The sequence below is a fragment of the Papio anubis genome, chromosome 11, assembly GCF_008728515.1.
Source record: "Papio anubis isolate 15944 chromosome 11, Panubis1.0, whole genome shotgun sequence".
Classification (NCBI taxonomy): domain Eukaryota; kingdom Metazoa; phylum Chordata; class Mammalia; order Primates; family Cercopithecidae; genus Papio; species Papio anubis.
The window spans coordinates 65,195,652-65,213,685 of NC_044986.1; the positions used below are offsets into that span (position 1 = coordinate 65,195,652).

At 49.0% G+C, this 18,034-nt stretch overlaps 1 protein-coding gene across 2 annotated transcripts in view; it reads left to right on the plus strand.

The window, feature by feature from the left end:
• Positions 1-2,442: 2,442 nt before the first annotated feature.
• The window catches only part of LOC101001912 (storkhead-box protein 1), a 65,487-nt gene continuing 49,895 nt past the window's right edge, over positions 2,443-18,034 (plus strand). The window contains exon 1 of one of the 2 annotated variants that reach the window (XM_003903863.3): positions 2,443-2,840. In XM_003903863.3, coding sequence (XP_003903912.2) covers positions 2,531-2,840 — 310 coding nt within the window. In that variant the 5' untranslated portion in view covers positions 2,443-2,530. The remainder of the gene's footprint in view (positions 2,841-18,034) is intronic. The other variant, XM_009214793.2, reaches the window with a different exon arrangement.

Consider the following 18,034-nt stretch of genomic DNA (forward strand, 5'->3'; position numbering starts at 1 on the left):
CACAGGGACACAGGAAGACCACCCTTGATCCAGCAAGATGACAGCCATGATAGAACCCAGAAGAGAAGCTTTACCCCTCGTGAGACTATACAGGCGTAGGAGTTCACTGCATTTGTCCTATGGGCTGCTTCCATCCATCCACCTCAGAATCAGAATTCAGATGTGAGACGGTGGTCTCAGGTTCACACGATTATTTGCATTGAAAGTGAAGCCAGACTTATTTGTCATAGGGAAGCCTTACTTGGCAGTTGTCTGAGCACATTTCTTACCACCTGTGACTGGAAAACACTTCTTAATCCAACTAGCTGCAATTCCCCCATCTATAAAAACAAAACAAAACAACCAGGGATAATAATATTAATAGTAAACACAGAGTTGGCAGGTACAGTGGCTCATGCCTGTACTCTGAACACCTTAGGAGGTCAAGGTGGGTGGATCGCTTGAACCCAGCAGTTCGAGACCAGCCTGGGCAACAAGGTGAAACCTCCTGTCTACCAAAAATGCAAATACTAGCCAGGTGAGGTGGCATGTACACTGTGGTCCCAGATACTCTGGAGGCTGAGGTGGGAGGACACTTGAGCCCAGAGGACCAGGCTGCAGTGAGCCTCGCCACTGCACTCCAGCATGGGTGACACAGCATGGGTGACACAGTCTCAAAAAAAAAAAAGTAGACACAGAGTCATCGAATTAATGCCCCCAGCATATAGTGTTCAACGAATGTTAGCTATTGTTATTATCTATCATTTATTACATGCTTACTGGGGGCAGGGTATAAATTATCTCCATTTTTATAGTTGTTATTGAGGACTGATGAGCCGAGGGAGTGGGAAGTCTGGAATGACTCCTAGATTTTGCCAAGCACCTCTGCTCCCTCAGAGTACTGTGTTCTGGTATCAAGTACAATGCCCTTCCTCTTCTTCTTCTTCTTCTTTTTTTTTTTTTTTCCGAGAGTCTTGCTCTGTCGCCCAGGCTGGAGTACAGTGGCACAATCTCGGCTCACTGCAACCTCCGCCTCCTGGGTTTAGGCAATTCTCCTGCCTCAGCCTCCTGAGTAGCTGGGATTACAGGAGCCCGCCACCACACCCGGTAATTTTTGTATTTTTAGTAGAGACGGAGTTTCACCTTGTAGGTGGGGCTGGTCTCGATCTCCTGACCTTGTGATCCACCCACCTCGGCCTCCCAAAGTGCTGGGATTACAGGCGTGAGCCACAGCGCCTGGCCCCCTCCTCTTCTTTTAGCATGTTGTATTTTCAAATGTGTTTTTTTTTCAAGGAGCCCTCCTGCTGGGCCTTAGTCTGGGTCCTCAGTCTGAATTGGCCCTCACTGCTTTGAGGCACCGGTCACATTCTGCCGCCACACATCACAAGCTCTCCCTTTGAACGTCAGAACTGAAGTTCTCCTTAGAACTTCGGAAAGTCACGGATGAGGCCAGGCGTAGTGGCTCACGCCTGTAATCCCAGCACTTTGGGAGGCCGAGGTGGGCGGATCACGAGGTCAGGAGATCGAGACCATCTTGGCTAACACGGTGAAACCCCATCTCTACTAACAATACAAAAAATTAGCCGGGCGTGGTGGCAGGCTCCTGTAGTCCCAGCTACTCAGGAGGCTGAGGAGGGAGAATGGTGTAAACCCGGGAGGCAGAGCTTGCAGTGAGCCGAGATCGCACCACTGCACTCCAGTCTGGGCGACAGAGTGAGACTCCGCCTCAAAAAAAAAAAAAAGTCATGGATGAAAGGGTCCTCAGTTTATTATGGTGTGAAATAGTAGCTGGGACATTTCTGAGGCCCAGAGAAGGGAAATAACTTGCGTGAACAGGTTAGGAGCAGGCCAGGCGCTGTGGCCGGCGACCGTAGTCCCAACTTGGGAGGCTGAGGCCAGAGGATCTCTTGAGCCCAGAACTCAGCGAATAGCCACTGCACTCCAGCCTGGGCAACACAGCAAGACCCCGCCTCAAAATACGAAAATGGAAACAAACAACTAGCTTAGGCGCAGAACTGAGACTCAAACCTAGGTTTCCTGTTCACCCCCCACACCCCCCAGGCCCCCGCTGATTCCTCGTGGCCGCTAACTTGGAACCGCCCCAAAGCCAGGTCGAAGGCGAGTCTCCCGCGCCCTGGGGACTCCTGGCCCTGCAGTTCGCATGGAGGATGGACGCAGTCAGGCTCTCCGGGAGCTGCGGGAAGCCCCAGGACTTGGAAAAGCCCCAGAGCGCGCCCCTAGGGGAAGGGGAGCTCGGGACCTCGAGGCGGCTGGAAGTCGAGGGCGTCGCCAGGGGTCCGTTTTGCGCTCGGGTGTGGAGAACGAAGCCGAACGCTGGGCTCTGGAATCCCCTCCAGAGCGCTCCGCCGGCCAAAGCGCGGCCGCCCCACCCCCGGCCCGCCAGGCGCAGTCGGCCCCGCCCCCTGGAGCTCCGTTCCCCCTGCAGCCAGCGCCGCGCGCAGTCGGCCGATCCTCCCACCAAGGGAGCTGCGTCCCAGCCGCCGCGCTCCACGAGGCCCTGGGTTGTGGGCTCCCGGCCGCCCGCGAAAGCATGGCCCGGCCCCTGCTGCGGGCGCCTGGCTCGGTGGCGCCAGTACTGTGCCTGCTGGAGGCGCAGAAGACTGCGGGGGCCGCGGAGGAGCCGGGCGGGCGCGCGGTGTTCCGCGCCTTCCGTCGCGCCAACGCGCGCTGCTTCTGGAACGCGCGGCTGGCGCGCGCCGCCTCGCGGCTGGCTTTCCAGGGCTGGCTGCGGCGCGGGGTGCTGCTGGTGCGCGCGCCCCCCGCCTGCCTGCAGGTGCTGCGCGATGCCTGGCGGCACCGGGCGCTACGGCCGCCGCGCGGCTTCCGCATCAGGGCGGTGGGTGAGTGCGGGACCCGGAGGGGAGGGGCGTCCCGCGCCAGCTGTGGGCTCCGAGCTCCGCTCTACAGGGGCGAGCGCGGCCCGGTCTTCTACCACAGAGGCTAGGCGCCGCTCTGAGAGCCCGGGGGCGGCGGTTGGGCGGCCAGTCCAGGGGGCCCAAACGCCCCGGAGACGTTCCCTCCCGCTTGGACACTGCAGCTATAGTCCCCAAGGTGTGCCTGGTCGCTGCTAGGACTGGCTCCGGGCTGCGTCCGTTCCACAACTCTTAAAGCCAGTGGAGTGCACAGAAGGAACTTTCTGCTTAGAAAAGTGATGGTCTGGATAGGGACACTTCGGCCTAGGGGCCACTGTCTAGGCTCCACCGGGGCGCTTAGGAAGGGTGCCCCAGGGGAATGGCCAGAGTTTACCAAATCTGGCGGCTTTATTATTTATTTAGCTACAGATCCGCAGCGGACAGCATTCTGGTTTTCACATCCTGCAGTGTGGTGGTCTTGCGTCGGGACCTAGCAGCTTTGGGGTCGTTAACTTCTTGGGGAAAATAAGTAGCGTCTCATCCCTTTAGCTGAATAGACAGGATTCCACCTTCCCAGTCTTTTCAGACTTAGCTGTTTGTTAGACAACAAACAGCTAAGTTTGTTATAAAGGCAGCTTTTTGCCTTTATAAAATAGCTTCTCATTCGAGAAACTAAACCACTGCACCTGTGAGTGGTCTCTGACTCTGGGCACTAAACCCAGGCAGGTGTGTCAGCTCCTTGTAACATCCTGGTTCTTGTCTGCATTTATGTGAGGCTGTAAGGGCCGTTTGATGGTGTGTTGACAAATCACCGGTTGTTCAGCGCCTAATTTTCATTCTTACCAAGGAACTGCTCTGTGTTAGTCCATAAATCATCCTCTTCCATCCGAGAAGGAGCCATAAATAAAAAACATTTGTTTGGCCAGGCGCGGTGGCACTGTGTAATCCCAGCACTTTGAGAGGCCGAGGCGAGTGGATCACCTGCGTTCAGGAGTTAGAGACCAGCCTGGCTAACATGCTGAAACCCCTCAGGAGTTCAAGACCAGCCTGGCTAACGTCATGAAACCCCGCCTCTACTAAAAATACAAAAATTAGCCGGGGCGTGGTGGCAGGCGCCTGTAATCCCAGCTACTTGGGAGGCTGAGGCAGGAGAATCGCTTGAATCCAGGAGGTGGAGGTTGCAGCGAGCCGAGATAGTGCCATTGCACTCCAGCCTGGGTGACGAGTGAAACCCCATCTCAAAAAGAAAAAAGAAGAAGAGGAAGAGGAAGAAGAGGAAGAGGAGGAAGAAGAAGAAGAGGAAGAGGAGGAAGAGGAAGAAGGAGGAGGAGGAGGAGGAGGAGGAAGAAAGAAGAAAGAAGAAACATGGCAGTAAGAAGCAAGCACCTGAGCTGCCTATAACTGTGTATCATCCATTCAGAGATGGTATTACCACATCCCAGCCGCCAGTGCTTTAAACCTTCGCTTCTCACCTACGTCCATGCTGTCTGTTCCCTCTTCTCCCCACTTCACCCCCGTTTTTCTTAAGCACAAAAAAGAGCTCACTGCAAAATCACATGTACACATTTCCTCTCCTTTTACTTGCAGGAGTGAAGAAAATAGGTTTCTGGCTCTGAGAGCAGTGAGCCGAGTAACCAAGCCAAAATACTCATGAGCGAAGAGGTCTTTCAGACAGGCTTGATGAAAAACTCTTTTTAGTTCTGCGTCCTCAGTTTTTCTGGTTTGAATTAGTGGCTACATTCTCAGGGCCTCCCTTTCAAAGGGTGAGCATAGAGTATATTGTAGAGAGGGATTGGGATGCAGGGCAGGGGTTCTAGGCCTGGAGGTGAAATAAGGAGGGCTTGTGCTAAGTCACGGGCCACCACTAATGCCCCAGTGAGCTGTGGTAAATGCTGGTGTCTGTGTTGGTGCTGTCTGCTGCCGTCTGAAATATGCAGCACACGTCACCTGTTGCTCCCATTGTCTTCTGCCCAGTAGGTAACGCCGCCTCATACACAGCTCAGGATGCAGTGGACACTGTATTCTATGGGGTGTGCAACACAGTGGACATCGCCCTGGGTCATCACCCTTGACTTGGGTCTCCTGGAATGGTTTTGAGGTTTTTAAATTTAATTTTAATTTTTTTTTTTTTTTTTGACAGAGTCTCTCTGTTGCTGAGACTGGAGTGCAATGGTGCAATCTTGGCTCACTGCAACCTCTACCTCCTGGGTTCAAGTGCTTCTCCTGCCTCAGTCTCTGGAGTAGCTGGGACTTTAGGTGCCTGCCACCATACCTGGCTAATTTTTGTATTTTTAGTAGAGATGGGATTTCACCATGTTGGCCAGGCTGGTCTCAAACTGCTGACCTCAAGTGATCTGCCCACCTCAGCCTCCCAAAGTGCTGGGATTACAGACGTGAGCCACCGTGTCTGGCGATTTTTGTTCTTTATAATATTTTTATTTCTTTGTTTAAGCCCTAACCATGGGAAGGACAGATTTTGAAGTTTTTAACTAGTCCTGATAAGAATTTGAACATTTAGCTGGGATTTGGACAAAGCCACCCATTTGGACACTTTGAGGAGCAAAATGGAGAAATCTTATTTGATGCTGAGTGATGGATACACATGGGGATGCTTTTACTTTGAATAGTGTTGCTAATTGCTGATTTCTGGTCTAACTTGGGGCCCCTAGGTTCATATCTAAGGAGAAGAGGCAGCTCTTGGGCTACCTTAGAGTCCTGGAGGGTGGCAAAGGCAGGAGAAGCTGCTTTCCCCAAAAGGAATTGAAAGTTTAGGTCGGCTTGCTCTCTTGCCTCTTGCAGCACCGGCTTCCAGAAGGGCAGGGAAAGAGCTGCTGTAGACTATTGCAGGTTGTTGCTCCATTCTCACTGTTATTTTGTGGGAAAGAGCAAAATGCTAGAAATGGACACAAAGAGTCAATCTGTTGTCTTTGCTCTAGATGTTTTGTTGGTTGTTTGTTTATTTTTGAGATTGTGTTTCACCCTTGTTGCCCAGGCTGGAGTGCAATGGCGTGATCTCGGCTTACTGAAACCTTCACCTCCTGGGTTCATGCGATTCTCCTGCCTTAGCATCCTGGTAGCTGGGATTACAGGTGCCTGCCACCATGCCTGGCTAAATTTTTTTGTATTTTTATTAGAGATGGGGTTTCACCGTGTTGGCCATGCTGGTCTTGAACTCCTGACTCAGGTGATCCGCCCACAGCGGCCTCCCAAAGTGCTGAGATTACAGGAATGAGCCACCGGGCCTGGCTAGATGTTTTTTTAAAGGCTGATTTTCTGCTGCATAAAAGCATTAGGGTATAGGAAGCATTGCTGGCTACTCAGGCAGAAAATGCAGGGAGAGAGGGATGACGGTCAGCTTTTTAAGTCCAGCTGTGCTGCCTTGGGTCCTTCTAGATTTATGGACCTGGGACTCATCAGGTACAAGGAGGGAGCACCCTGGCCAAGCAGACAGGAGTGACTGGAGCCCCAGGTGCAGACCTGAACTTAAGTCATGCAGAAGTTTATGTTTTCTCCAAGTTTTGTGCCTTTTCTCTCAGTCTTCACTCTCTCTACCTTTACCTTTCCTCTGGTAAGAAAAATAATTCCCAGGCAGAGAGTATTTCTCTAAAAAGACAGACATTGGATCTTTAGCTTGATTAACAAGGGGCTAACTCTGCCTTTGTGCTCCAGTCCTCAAATGTATTTTTCTTTTCTTTTTTTTAAGTGGAGACGAGGCCTTGCTCTGATTCCCAGGCTGGTCTCTAACTGCTGGGTCCGAGGGATCCTCCCCCCTCGGCCTTCCTTTCAAAGTGCTGGGATTACCAGTGTGAGTCACTGCACCTGGCTCAAATGTTTTCTTTTCTGTTTTTCATTAGCCAGTGACATTAACAAATGAAAGAGTGAGTTCTGGAAGCTGGAGGGAGACTGCTGCCTAACCAGCTGAGCCACTGGGGAAGGAGGTACTACAGGGAGGTGGGCCACCTGTATTTGTTTGGAAGAATCTGTTGCTACTATGAGAATACACCTAATGGGACAGGACAGATTAATGGTGGGCAGCCACTTGGCCAGACAAGTTTGTTCTCTTCTCCTGAAATTTGTGGCTGGGGTGTCTCCACCTGTCACCCCCAGCAGGGCCTTTCATCTTTTCTCACTGAATATAAATGCCCCAGGCCATGCCTGGTGGCTCTTGCCTGTAATCCCAGCACTTTGGGTGGCTGAGGTGGGCGGATCACTTGAGGTCAGGAGTTTGAGACCAGCCTGGCCAACATGATGAAACCCTGTCTCTATTAAAAATAGAAAAATTAGCCCGGCATGGTGGCACGTGCCTGTAATCCCATCTACTTGGGAGGTGAAAGCAGGAGAACCCAGGAGGCAGAGGTTGCAGTGAGTGGAGATTGTGCCACTACATTTCAACCTGGGCAAAAGAGTGAGACTGTCTTTAAAAAAAAAAAAAAGCACCAAGTGCTGGTGGCTCTTTTTCAATACTCGCTTCGTGAATTCATTCATGAGCCAGGTACTGGTCTAGGTGCCTCTGTGTGTTTTGTTTTGTTTTGAGGCAGAGTCTTACTCTCTCACTCAGGCTGGAGTGTAATGGTACAATCATGGGTCACTGCAGCTTCGACCTCCTGGGTGCAAATGATCGTCCTACCTCAGCCTCTTGTGTAGCTGGGACCACAGGTGCACGCGACCATGCCTAGCTAATTAAAAAAAAATTATTTTTCAGTAGAGGCAGGTCTTGCTCACTATGTTGTCCAGGTTGGTCTCAGACTCCTGGGCTCAAGCAATCCTCCTGCCTCTGCCTCTCAAAGTGCTGGGATTACAGGCATGAGCCACCTCGCCCAGCTGCTTCTGTGTTTTTTGTTTTTGTTTTTGTTTTTTGAGACAGAGTCTTAGTCTGTCGCCCAGGCTGGAGTGCAGTGGTGCGATCTCAGCTCACTGCAACCTCCGCCTCCAAATCCTGAATTCAAGGGATTCTCCTGTATCAGCCTCCCGAGTAGCCGGGACTACAGGCGCGTGCCACCATGCCCAGCTAAGTTTTTTTGTAATTTTAGTAGAGATGGGGTTTCTCCTTGTTGGTCAGGCTGGTCTGGAACTCCTGACCTCAGGTGATTCATCCGCCTTGGCCTCCCAAAGTGCTGGGATGACCGGCCCACTTCTGTGTTTTGATGCATCTTTCATTCAGACTTGCCTCTGCTAGAGGGAAATAGAGTCAGGCTCTTTTTCCCACATCCAGTTCAAGAGGGGATAGCTGAGTGGGAGGATAGCTGAGTGGGAGGCCATGTGGGAACCAAGCTGGTTCACACAATCTTCTCCATCCCACAGTGACTCCTCTGGGTACTACAGGTTCTGCCTTTAGTTAGGCAGGAGTTCTTTGTGCTTTGGGAGGTGCTGAAGATCAGGCACGTTGGGTTGGCCGAAGGGAAGTGATGGGAGGATCTTCCACCTCTCCTCATGCTCCTCCTACCTGATCCCCCAAACCCCTCTGAGCATGGCCTTCCAATCACAGAGAGATATTGAGGCAAAATTGCAGGTACTCTAGGAGTGTAGAGTGTAGTATCTGCACTAATGCTAGATGTTGACTGGTTTCAGACTCTATCCCGGGATCTGGATTGGGAGAGAAGAGCAGTGCTCGGGTACTCGGTGCCTGATGCTGCAAGAATTGGGCAAGTCTCTGGACCACTGTTCTTATTTGTTCTGTGACTTAGGGAATGGTGTGGTGGAGCGTATACAAATGGTGAGGAAAGGGAGTGGTCTCATTCCTATTCTGTCTGATTTCTGAAGTCCTACCTTGAATGGCGGTAGGGCATCTTGTAGCACTTCATACCTAATGGAATTTTGTAGGTAAAATTTATATTTAGGGAAATGCACACATCTTAAGTTTACTATATGATAAAATTTTCAAATGCATACATGTGTGTCACCCACATTCCTAGCAGGATTAGAACATTACCATTACCCCAGAAAGTTCCTTTCCCAGTCAGCTCTGCTTCGATCCTCAGAGATAACCATTATTCTGAATTTTTTTTTCCTTTTTTTCTTTTTTTTTTTTGAGACAGAGTCTCGCACTGTCACCCAGGCTGGAGTGCAGTGGTGCACTCTCAGCTCACTACAACCTCTGCCTCCAGGGTTCTAGTGATTCTCATGCCTTAGCCTCCCGAGTAGCTGTGATTACAGGTGTCTGCCACTACACCCGGCTAATTTTGTATTTTTAGTAGAGATGGGGTTTCTCCATGTTGGCCAGGCTGGTCTCAAATTCACAACCTCAAGTGATCCATCTGCCTTGGCCTCCCAAAGTGCTGGGCTTGTAGGCATGAGCCACCATACCCGGCCAGGCTTTATTATTTATTTATTTATTTATTTATTTATTTATTTATTTATTTTGAGACGGAGTCTTGCTCTGTTGTTCAGGCTGGAGTGCAGTGGCACGATCTCAGCTCACTGTAGCCTCCACCTCCTGGGTTTAAGCAATTCTCCTGCCTCAGCCTCCTGAGTAGCTTGGATTACAGGCACCCGCTGCCATGCCTGGGTAATTTTTGTATTTTTAGTAGAGACAGGGTTTCACCATGTTGGCCAGGCTGGTCTCGAACTCCTGACCTCAAGTGATCTGCCCGCCTCGGCCTCCCAAAGTGCTGTGATTACAGGCATGAGCCACCGCGCCCGGCTGGCTTTATTATTATTTTTTAGATACAGGGTTTCATTCTGTCATGCAGGCTGGAGTGCAGTGGTGCAATCATAGCTCACTGCAGCCTTGAACTCCTGGGCTAAAGTGATCCTCCTGTGTCAGTCTCCTGAGCAGCTGGGACTACAGGCACCCACCACCACATTTGGCTAATTTATTTTTATTTTTTGTAGAGATGGAGTATCTCTGTATTTGCCCAGGCGTGCTTGAACTCTTGGGCTCTCACTTCTCTGGGCCTCCCTAGTTCTCGTGTGAGTGGTCCTGCCTTTTAACTCCTAAAGTGCTGGGATTACAGGCATGAGTCACCGTGCCTGGCCTGTTTTTTAACACATAAGTCACCTACCTTCTCATTCTATCATGCATTGGGCCTTTTTAATATCCTTCCCCTTCTGTGCATTCCTTTTTGGGAGTGAGGTCTGCATGTAGCCAGGCTGGAGTGCAGTGGCGGATCTCAGCTCATTGCAAGCTCCGCCTCCCGGGTTTTCGCCATTCTCCTGCATAAGCCTCCCAAGTAGCTGGGACTTACCGGAAACCCACCACCTCGCCCGGCTGGTTTTGTATTTTTAGTAGAGGCGGGGTTTCACCATGTTAGCCAGGTTGTTCTCGAGACTCCTGACCTCGTGATCCGTAGCCCGTCTTGGCCTCCACAGTGCTGAAATTACGGAAAAGCGGGCACTGCGCCCGGCCCATACAGCATTCCTGCTAAGAAAGCACCAGTACGGTATTTTCGGTGCAGGGGCGTAAAACTGGAGACTTGAGGGTCACTGAAACTGTAGCAAAGTTTCCAGATGACCCAGAACCACTGTGGTTAGTGAAGAAAATTTGAGTTCAATTTTTTTTTTCTTTGCATGGAGTCTTGCTCGTCGCCCAGGCTAGGGTGCAGTGGTGCGATCTTGGCTCACTGAAACCTCCACCTCCTGGGTTCAAGCGATTCTCCTGCCTCAGCCTCCTGAGTAGCTGGGATTACAGGCGCATGCCACCACGCCAGGCTAATTTTTTGTATTTTTAGTAGAGACGGGGTTTCACTGCATTAGCCAGGATGGTCTCGAACTCCTGACCTCGTGATCCGCCCACCTCAGCCTCCCAAAGTGCTGGGATTACAGGCATGAGCCACCGTGCCCCACCCTTGAGTTCAATTTTTTGCACTACCATTTATGAGCTGTATGTCCTTGAGCTAGTTACTTAACCCCTCTCAGCTCCATTGTCTACATGGGTACAAATGAGGACACAATAGGCCCTTTGCAGGTTGTTTTGAAGATAAGTACCTGAGAGCCTTCAGCCTGTGCCTGGTTCAGAGTCAGCATCAGGAAAACAACAAACACAAGGCAGTTTCCAGCATGGAGGGAGAAGAGAATGGGTCTCTGGATTCTTGTTCACTAGACAAACCTGTCTCTGTTAAGGCCTGTGCTAATCATTGCTTGCCTGGCATATACTTATGTTCAAGACCTCTGTCTGTCCTTCTGTCCTACCCTTCTGTCCTGTCCTGCCTGCTTAGTGCTGGTCACGTCCACAGCCGTGTGTTGTCCTGTGCCTCAGCCAGGTCCCAAGGGGTGCCTGGTGCTGGAGAAGGAGCCTGTACTGGGATTCTGATGCCTGAGTTTGCAACCAACCCTGCTGCTAAGTTGCTGGGAGCCCCCCAGCCTATCCTCTCATGTCTCTGGGCCTCTAGTTCTTTAGATGTGAACGGCTTCCTGCTCACTTTGACTCTGTTGGCTGGCTAAGCCTTCCCACCTAGCTTGGCCCTGGCCTCACCTAGGTCAGCCTCCCAGTCATCTGTGTCAGGAGGCCCCAGGAAGAACAGACAGAAGCTCACACTGAAGGTGCTTAAGATATTTTCCACAAACGGGGAGATATACTTTCCTCTTAGTACTGCCCAGACATCTTGATTCTCTAATGTCATTCCCCCTTCACCAAGCATCTGAAGCTACACAGTTGTTGAAGCACTGCACCATGCTGGGCTTCCCTTGCGCTCGCAGTCATTTGTTAGGTATGCGTTGAGTATTTACCCGGTGCCCAGCCTGACCAGTTGGTCCATACAGAGGGGCAAAAGGCTCATGCCCTGACCTCAAGGAGCTCATAGTCTAGTGACCAGATGGATGAATAAGTGATACACAGTTATGGGGAGCAATAAAAGGATAGCAGATCAAGAATCCCATGCATATGTGTATGTGTATTCAAGGAAGACTTCCTGGAGGAAGTGATGCCTAAACTAAGATACGCAGAATAAGTAGATGTTAGTGTAGTGAGAGGCACATTTTACGTTGAGAGGGAGGGCATGTGTCCCAGTTGTATGACCCACATGGGGAACCACAAGCTTCTGGGTGCAGCTGGAGCATGGAGTGGGAGGTGGACATTGGCACAAAGGGCCTGCAGAGGGGCTGAGGTGGAATGGGTCCTGAGTACTCTACTCATGCATCTGAGCCTGAGGCCACTGAAGAGTATTATGCAATCAAGTGCATGTATGTGATTATATTTATAATCCTGTTTACATGATATACATGGTAGATACTTCCCAGCCTGAAGTATGCATTATCTTTCATCAGTGGTTGTCTGGAATGGTGGTGCCTTGGAAGGGTGATGTAAGCCCCCATGGGCCTACCAGAGTGCCCGTGGTGCTTGTTCAGTGGCAGATCTGACATCTAAGAAAGACCTCAAGAGCCATGCAGGACACCTAGGATCTGACCCCTAGATCCTGAGCAGCTAAGTGACCAGCTTCTCATCCAGTCCTCTTGGGGCCTTGGTTGCCTCGTGTGTTGGCAAGTATTCCACCTGCCCTTTCTACTGCACAGATTTGGCATCGGACTCCAATAAGATACCATCTATGCAAACAATTTGAAAAGTGCGCAGTACAAACCCCAGCATGTCTTTACATCTATTTGTGCCTTCTTTAATTTCTTTCATCAGTGTTTATAGTTTTCAGTATGCCTGTCTTTTACCTCCTTAGTTAAGTTTATTCCTAAGTATTTTATTCCCTTTGGTGGTGATGTCAATGGGATTGTTTTCATTTTGTTTCTTTCTTTCTTTTTTTTTTTTTTTCTTTTTTCCTTTTTTGAGATACGGTCTGGCTCTGTCACCCAGACTGGAGTGCAGTGGTGTTATCATGGCTCCCTGCAGCCTCGACCTCCCAGGCTTAAGTGATGCTCCCATCTCAGCCTCTCCAGTAGCTGGGACTACAGGCAGGCGCTACTATACCCGACTAATTTTTGTATTTTTAATAGAGATGGTGTTTCACCATGTTGCCTAGGCTAGTGTTGAACTGGGCTCAAGCGATCCTCCCGCCTCGGCCTCCTAAAGTGATGCGATTACAGGCATGAGCTAGGATTGTTTTCTTAATTTCCTTTGTGGGTAGTTTATTGTTAATGTATAGAAATGCAACCAATTTTATGTTCATCGTGTGTTCTGTAACTTTACAGAACTTATTAGTTCTAACAATTTTTGTGTGTGGCGTCTTTGGGATTTCCTATGTAAGATTGTGTCATCTGCAAACAGAGATGATTTTACTTCTTTTCTGAGCTGGATGTCTTTTATTTGTTTTTCTTGCCTAATTGCTCTGGGTAGGACTTCCAGTAATATGTTGAAAAGAAGTGGCAAGAGCCGGGTGCAGTGGCTCACGCCTGTAATCCCAGTACTTTGGGAGGCCAGGGCGGGCGGATCACGAGGTCAGGAGATTGAGACCATCCTGGCTAACACAGTGAAACCCCGTCTCTACTAAAAATACAAAAAAGTAGCCAGGTGTGGTGGCGGGCACCGGTAGTCCCAGCTACTTGGGAGGCTGAGGCAGGAGAATGATGTGAACCTGGGAGGCGGAGGTTGCAGTGAGCCAAAATCGCGCCACTGCACTCCAGCCTGGGCAACAGAGCAAGACTCCATCTCAAAAAACAAACAAACAAAAAAGGTGGCAAGAGTGGGCATCTGTGTCTTCTTCCCAGTCTTAGAGGAAAAGCCTTCAGTTTTTCACTGTTGAGTATGATGTTAGCTGTGGGCTTTTCACATATGACCTTTATTGTGTTGAAGTAATTTCATCGCATATCCATGGATTGGGAGACTTAATATTTTTTATTTTTTATTTATCTATTTTTTTTGAGATGGAGTCTGGCTCTGTCGCCCAGGCTGGAGTGCAGTGGCGCGATCTCGGCTCACTGCAAGCTCCGCCTCCCGGGTTCACGCCATTCTCCTGCCTCAGCCTCCCGAGTAGCTGGGACTACAGGCGCCCGCCACCTCGCCCGGCTATTTTTTCGTATTTTTTAGTAGAAACGGGGTTTCACCGTGTTAGCCAGGATGGTCTCGATCTCCTGACCTCGTGATCTGCCCGTCTCGGCCTCCCAAAGTGCTGGGGTTACAGGCTTGAGCCACTGCGCCCGGCCGAGACTTAGTATTTTTTACATGTTCATAATACCGAAAGTGAGCTACAGATTCAATGCAATCCCTATCAAAATCCCAACAGCTTTTTTACACAAATAGGAAAAACCATTCTAAAATTCATATGGACTCACAAAGGATCCCAAAATAGCCAAAACAATTATTATTATTTGAGACAGGATCTTGCCATGTCACGTAGGCTGGAGTACAACAGTGCAGTCACAGCTCACTGCAGCCTTGATCTCCTGGGCTCAAGCGATCCTCCCACCTCAGCCTCACAAGCATCTGGGACCAGAGGTGCGTGCCACCACACCTGGCTAATTTTTAATTTTTTTGTAGAGACAGTGTCTCTCTCTTTACCAAAGCTGTTTTTGAACTCCTGGGCTCAAGCAATCCTCCCGCTTTGGCCTCTGCCAGAAATGACTTTGAGAAAGAAAAACACAGCTGGGAGTCTCTCTGGCTTGGGGGCTGCCTGAAAAAAAAGAACAGTAAAAAACAAAGCTTGAAGCATCACACTTCCTGATGTCAAAATACATTACAGGCTGGGTGTGGTGGCTCGTGCCTATAATCCCAGCACTTTGGCAGGCCAAGGCGGGTGGATTACCTAAGGTCAGGAGTTTGAGGTCAGCCTGGCCAACATGGCAAAACCCCATTTCTACTAAAAATACAAAAATTAGCCAGGCGTGGTAGTGGGAGCCTGTAATCCAGCTACTTTGGAGGCTGAGGCAGCAGACTCACTTGAACCCAGGAAGCAGAGGTTATAGTAAGCCGAGATTGGGCCACTACACAGAGTGAGATTCCATCTCAAAGCAAAACAAAACAAAAAAACCGTACACACACACACAAAACAAAACACAAAATGTATTACAAAGGCATAGTAATTAAAACATATGTTACCAGCATAAATACAGATATATACAGCAATGGAACAGAATAGAGATACCAGAAATAAACCCACACATATACAGTCAACTGATCTTCCCTGAGGGTGCCGAGAACACACAATGGGGATAGAGGGTCTCTTCAACAAATGGTCCTGGGTAAACAATCTCCACATGCAAAAGAATGAAATTGTACCCTTTTCTTACACCATCCACAACCACCAACTGAAAATAAGTTAAATGTAAGACTGGACACGAAGACTCTTAGAAGAGAACATGGGGAAAAGCTTAATGACATATATCTTGACAATGATTTTTTGGATATGACACCAAAAGCACAGGCAACAAAAGCAAAAATAGAGGATTGGGACTAAGTACAAGCACCAAATATTTATTTTATTTCACTTTATTTTTAAATTTTTATCTATTTATTTATTTCGAGACTGGGTTATGAGTCTGGCTAATTTTTGTGGGTGTTTTTTTGGTAGAGATGAGGTTTCACCATGTTGCCCAGGCTGGGCTCAAGTGCTGGGATTACAGGCATGAGCTACTGCTCCTGGCCCAAGCACCAAATATTAACAGTGGTTATTTTGTTTTATTAATTAATTGATTGATTGATTTATTTTTTTATGTTTCTTTTTTGAGACAGAGTCTCATTCTGTCACCCAGGCTGGAGTGCACTAGTGTGATCTTGGCTCACTACAACCTCTGCCTTCCTGCTTCAAGCGATTCTCATGCTTCAGCCTCCCAAGTAGCTGGGATTACAGTTGTGAGCCACCACGCCTGGCTAATTTTTTGTATTTCTAGTAGAGATAGGGTTTCACCATGTTGCCCAGGCTTGTCTTGAACTCCTGAGTTCTGGTGATCTGCTGCCTCGGCCTCCCAGAGTGCTGGGATTATAGGCATGAGCCGTTGTGCCCTTCCAACAGTTGTTGTTTTATCTCTGGTGTGGAATATGGCTGTGGGGTGTGTGTGTACGTGCACACATGCACTTGTAAATGTTTTTTCTTTCTTTTTTTTTTTTTTTTTGAGACAGTCTCGCTCTGTTGCCCAGGCTGGAGTGCAGTGGTGCGATCCTAGCTCACTGCAACCTCTGCCACCAGAGTTCAAGCAATTCTCCTACCTCAGCCTCCTGAGTAGCTGGGACTACAGTTGCCTGACACCATGCCCAGCTCATTTTTGTATTTTTAGTAGAGACGCGGTTTCACCATGTTGGTCAGGCTGGTGTTGAACTCCTGACCTCATGATCTGCCTGCCTCGGTCTCCCAAAGTGCTGGGCTTACAGGCATGAGCCACTGCGTGTGACCTGTTTTTGATTTTTAAATATATGTTACTTTTAGTACCCTTTATTTTAATTGGAGTTTCGTTTGATGAGTTGCTCCTGTAACACATTCCCATAGTATGAAAGGATATACAGGAAAAAGTCTCTTATTTCCCTATCCCAGCCACTGACTGACTTTCTTTGGAAATAGCTTCAGTGGCCAGTTTTCCAATCCTTCCATAGATAGTTTATAAATCTACAAATAATATGGATAGACATATCTGCCTCCGTTTTTACATAAATGTTAGCATATTACATGTATTATTTTTTCTTGGAAACAAGTTTTCTTAAGTCATTCAAAAATCAACGTCTAAGTGCAAGGAAGTTAATAGCATTGTTCTAGGGTGCAGAAACACTAGTTCTGTAGGATATACGTAGGGATTACATGAAAGAGAGTTTCCTAGTTGAGTGTGTTTGGAAACCACATTTAAACAGGTTTCATGAGTACAAAGGCTTCGGGAGACCTTGGTATGCTGATGGTCTCCATCCAAGAGGCAGGAGAATAATCTGAATGCTCTGATCTCTTTCCACCAGCGAAGACCATTTTTGCCAAACTCCTTGTGGGTAGATGTTGGAGGCGTTCTTGGGAAGCTCTGGGTCCCTTCGGAATATCTTCCTGTGGGAGGAGCTGATCATCTTGTCCCATGAGCCCAGGGCCCACCTGACAGAGAGCCATGTCTCAGAGCCCCGCTGTGGAGTGGACAGAGATCACAGTAAAAACTACCCACATCCTGGCTGGGCACGGTGGCTCAAGCCTGTAATCCCAGCACTTTGGGAGGCTGAGACGGGCGGATCACGAGGTCAGGAGATTGAGACCATCCTGGCTAACACGGTGAAACCCCGTCTCTACTAAAAAATACAAAAAACTAGCCGGGTGTGGTACGGGCGCCTGTAGTCCCAGCTACTCGGGAGGCTGAGGCAGGAGAATGGCGTAAACCTGGGAGGCGGAGCTTGCAGTGAGCCGAGATCCGGCCACTGCACTCCAGCTTGGGTGACAGAGCGAGACTCCGTCTCAAAAAAAAAAAAATACATCCCGCACCCAGGGAGGTGTGTGTGTTGGAGGATCATGGAAAGAACACTAGACACGGAGTCTGGGCCACCTGAAGAGTATTAACCATGTGACCTGAGGCAGAGCAGTCCTCCCCTTATAAATTGCAGCTACCATGCTTGGCTTGCTCCAAAGTTGTGGCATTGGGATGCAGAAATGCCCTGTTTGAAGATGTTATTCCCCCAGCCTTCAACCCCACAGTGGAGGTTTCAAGAAGGGGCAGAGTCTGGACATCCCATAGGTTCATAGATTTCATAGATCAGAGGGCTTTCAGAGGCCACCCTGGAGGTTTAGCTACATTCTATGCTAGTAGAAAGTCACTTTAAGCTTTTACAATGTAGAGAAATCTCTAGAACAGCTAGCTTTTAATAGATGAAGAGACAGAAACTGCTTGTCAAGATCCTTTGCAATATTAAGCTTATTCCATGATAATTGACTGTTTTTTCTTTTAATTTATCTTTTGAGGAAAAGGTATGCAAAGTGATCATTTTTCTTGTTGATGCGAGGTGCCTCTCCATGGCTCTGTACCATTTCTTTTACTTTTTTTTTTTTTTTTTTTTTGAGGTGGAGTCTTGCTGTCACCCAGGCTGGAGTCCAGTGGCACGATCTCTGCTCACTGCAGCCTCTGCCTCCCAGGTTCAAGCAATTCTCTGCCTCAGCCTCCCGAGTAGCTGGGATTACAGGTGCCTATCACCACGCCTGGCTAATTTTTTGTATTTTTAATAGAGATGGGGTTTCACCATCTTGGCCAGGCTGGTCTTAAACTCCTGACCTCGTGATCCACCTGCCTTGGCCTCCCAAAGTGCTGGGATTACAGATGTAAGCCACTGTGCCCGGCCGGCTCTATGCCATTTCTTTAGCAGTTCATTAAGGATTAAGAGGTCCCTTGTGAAATTCTTTCTAAACCAAATGAGC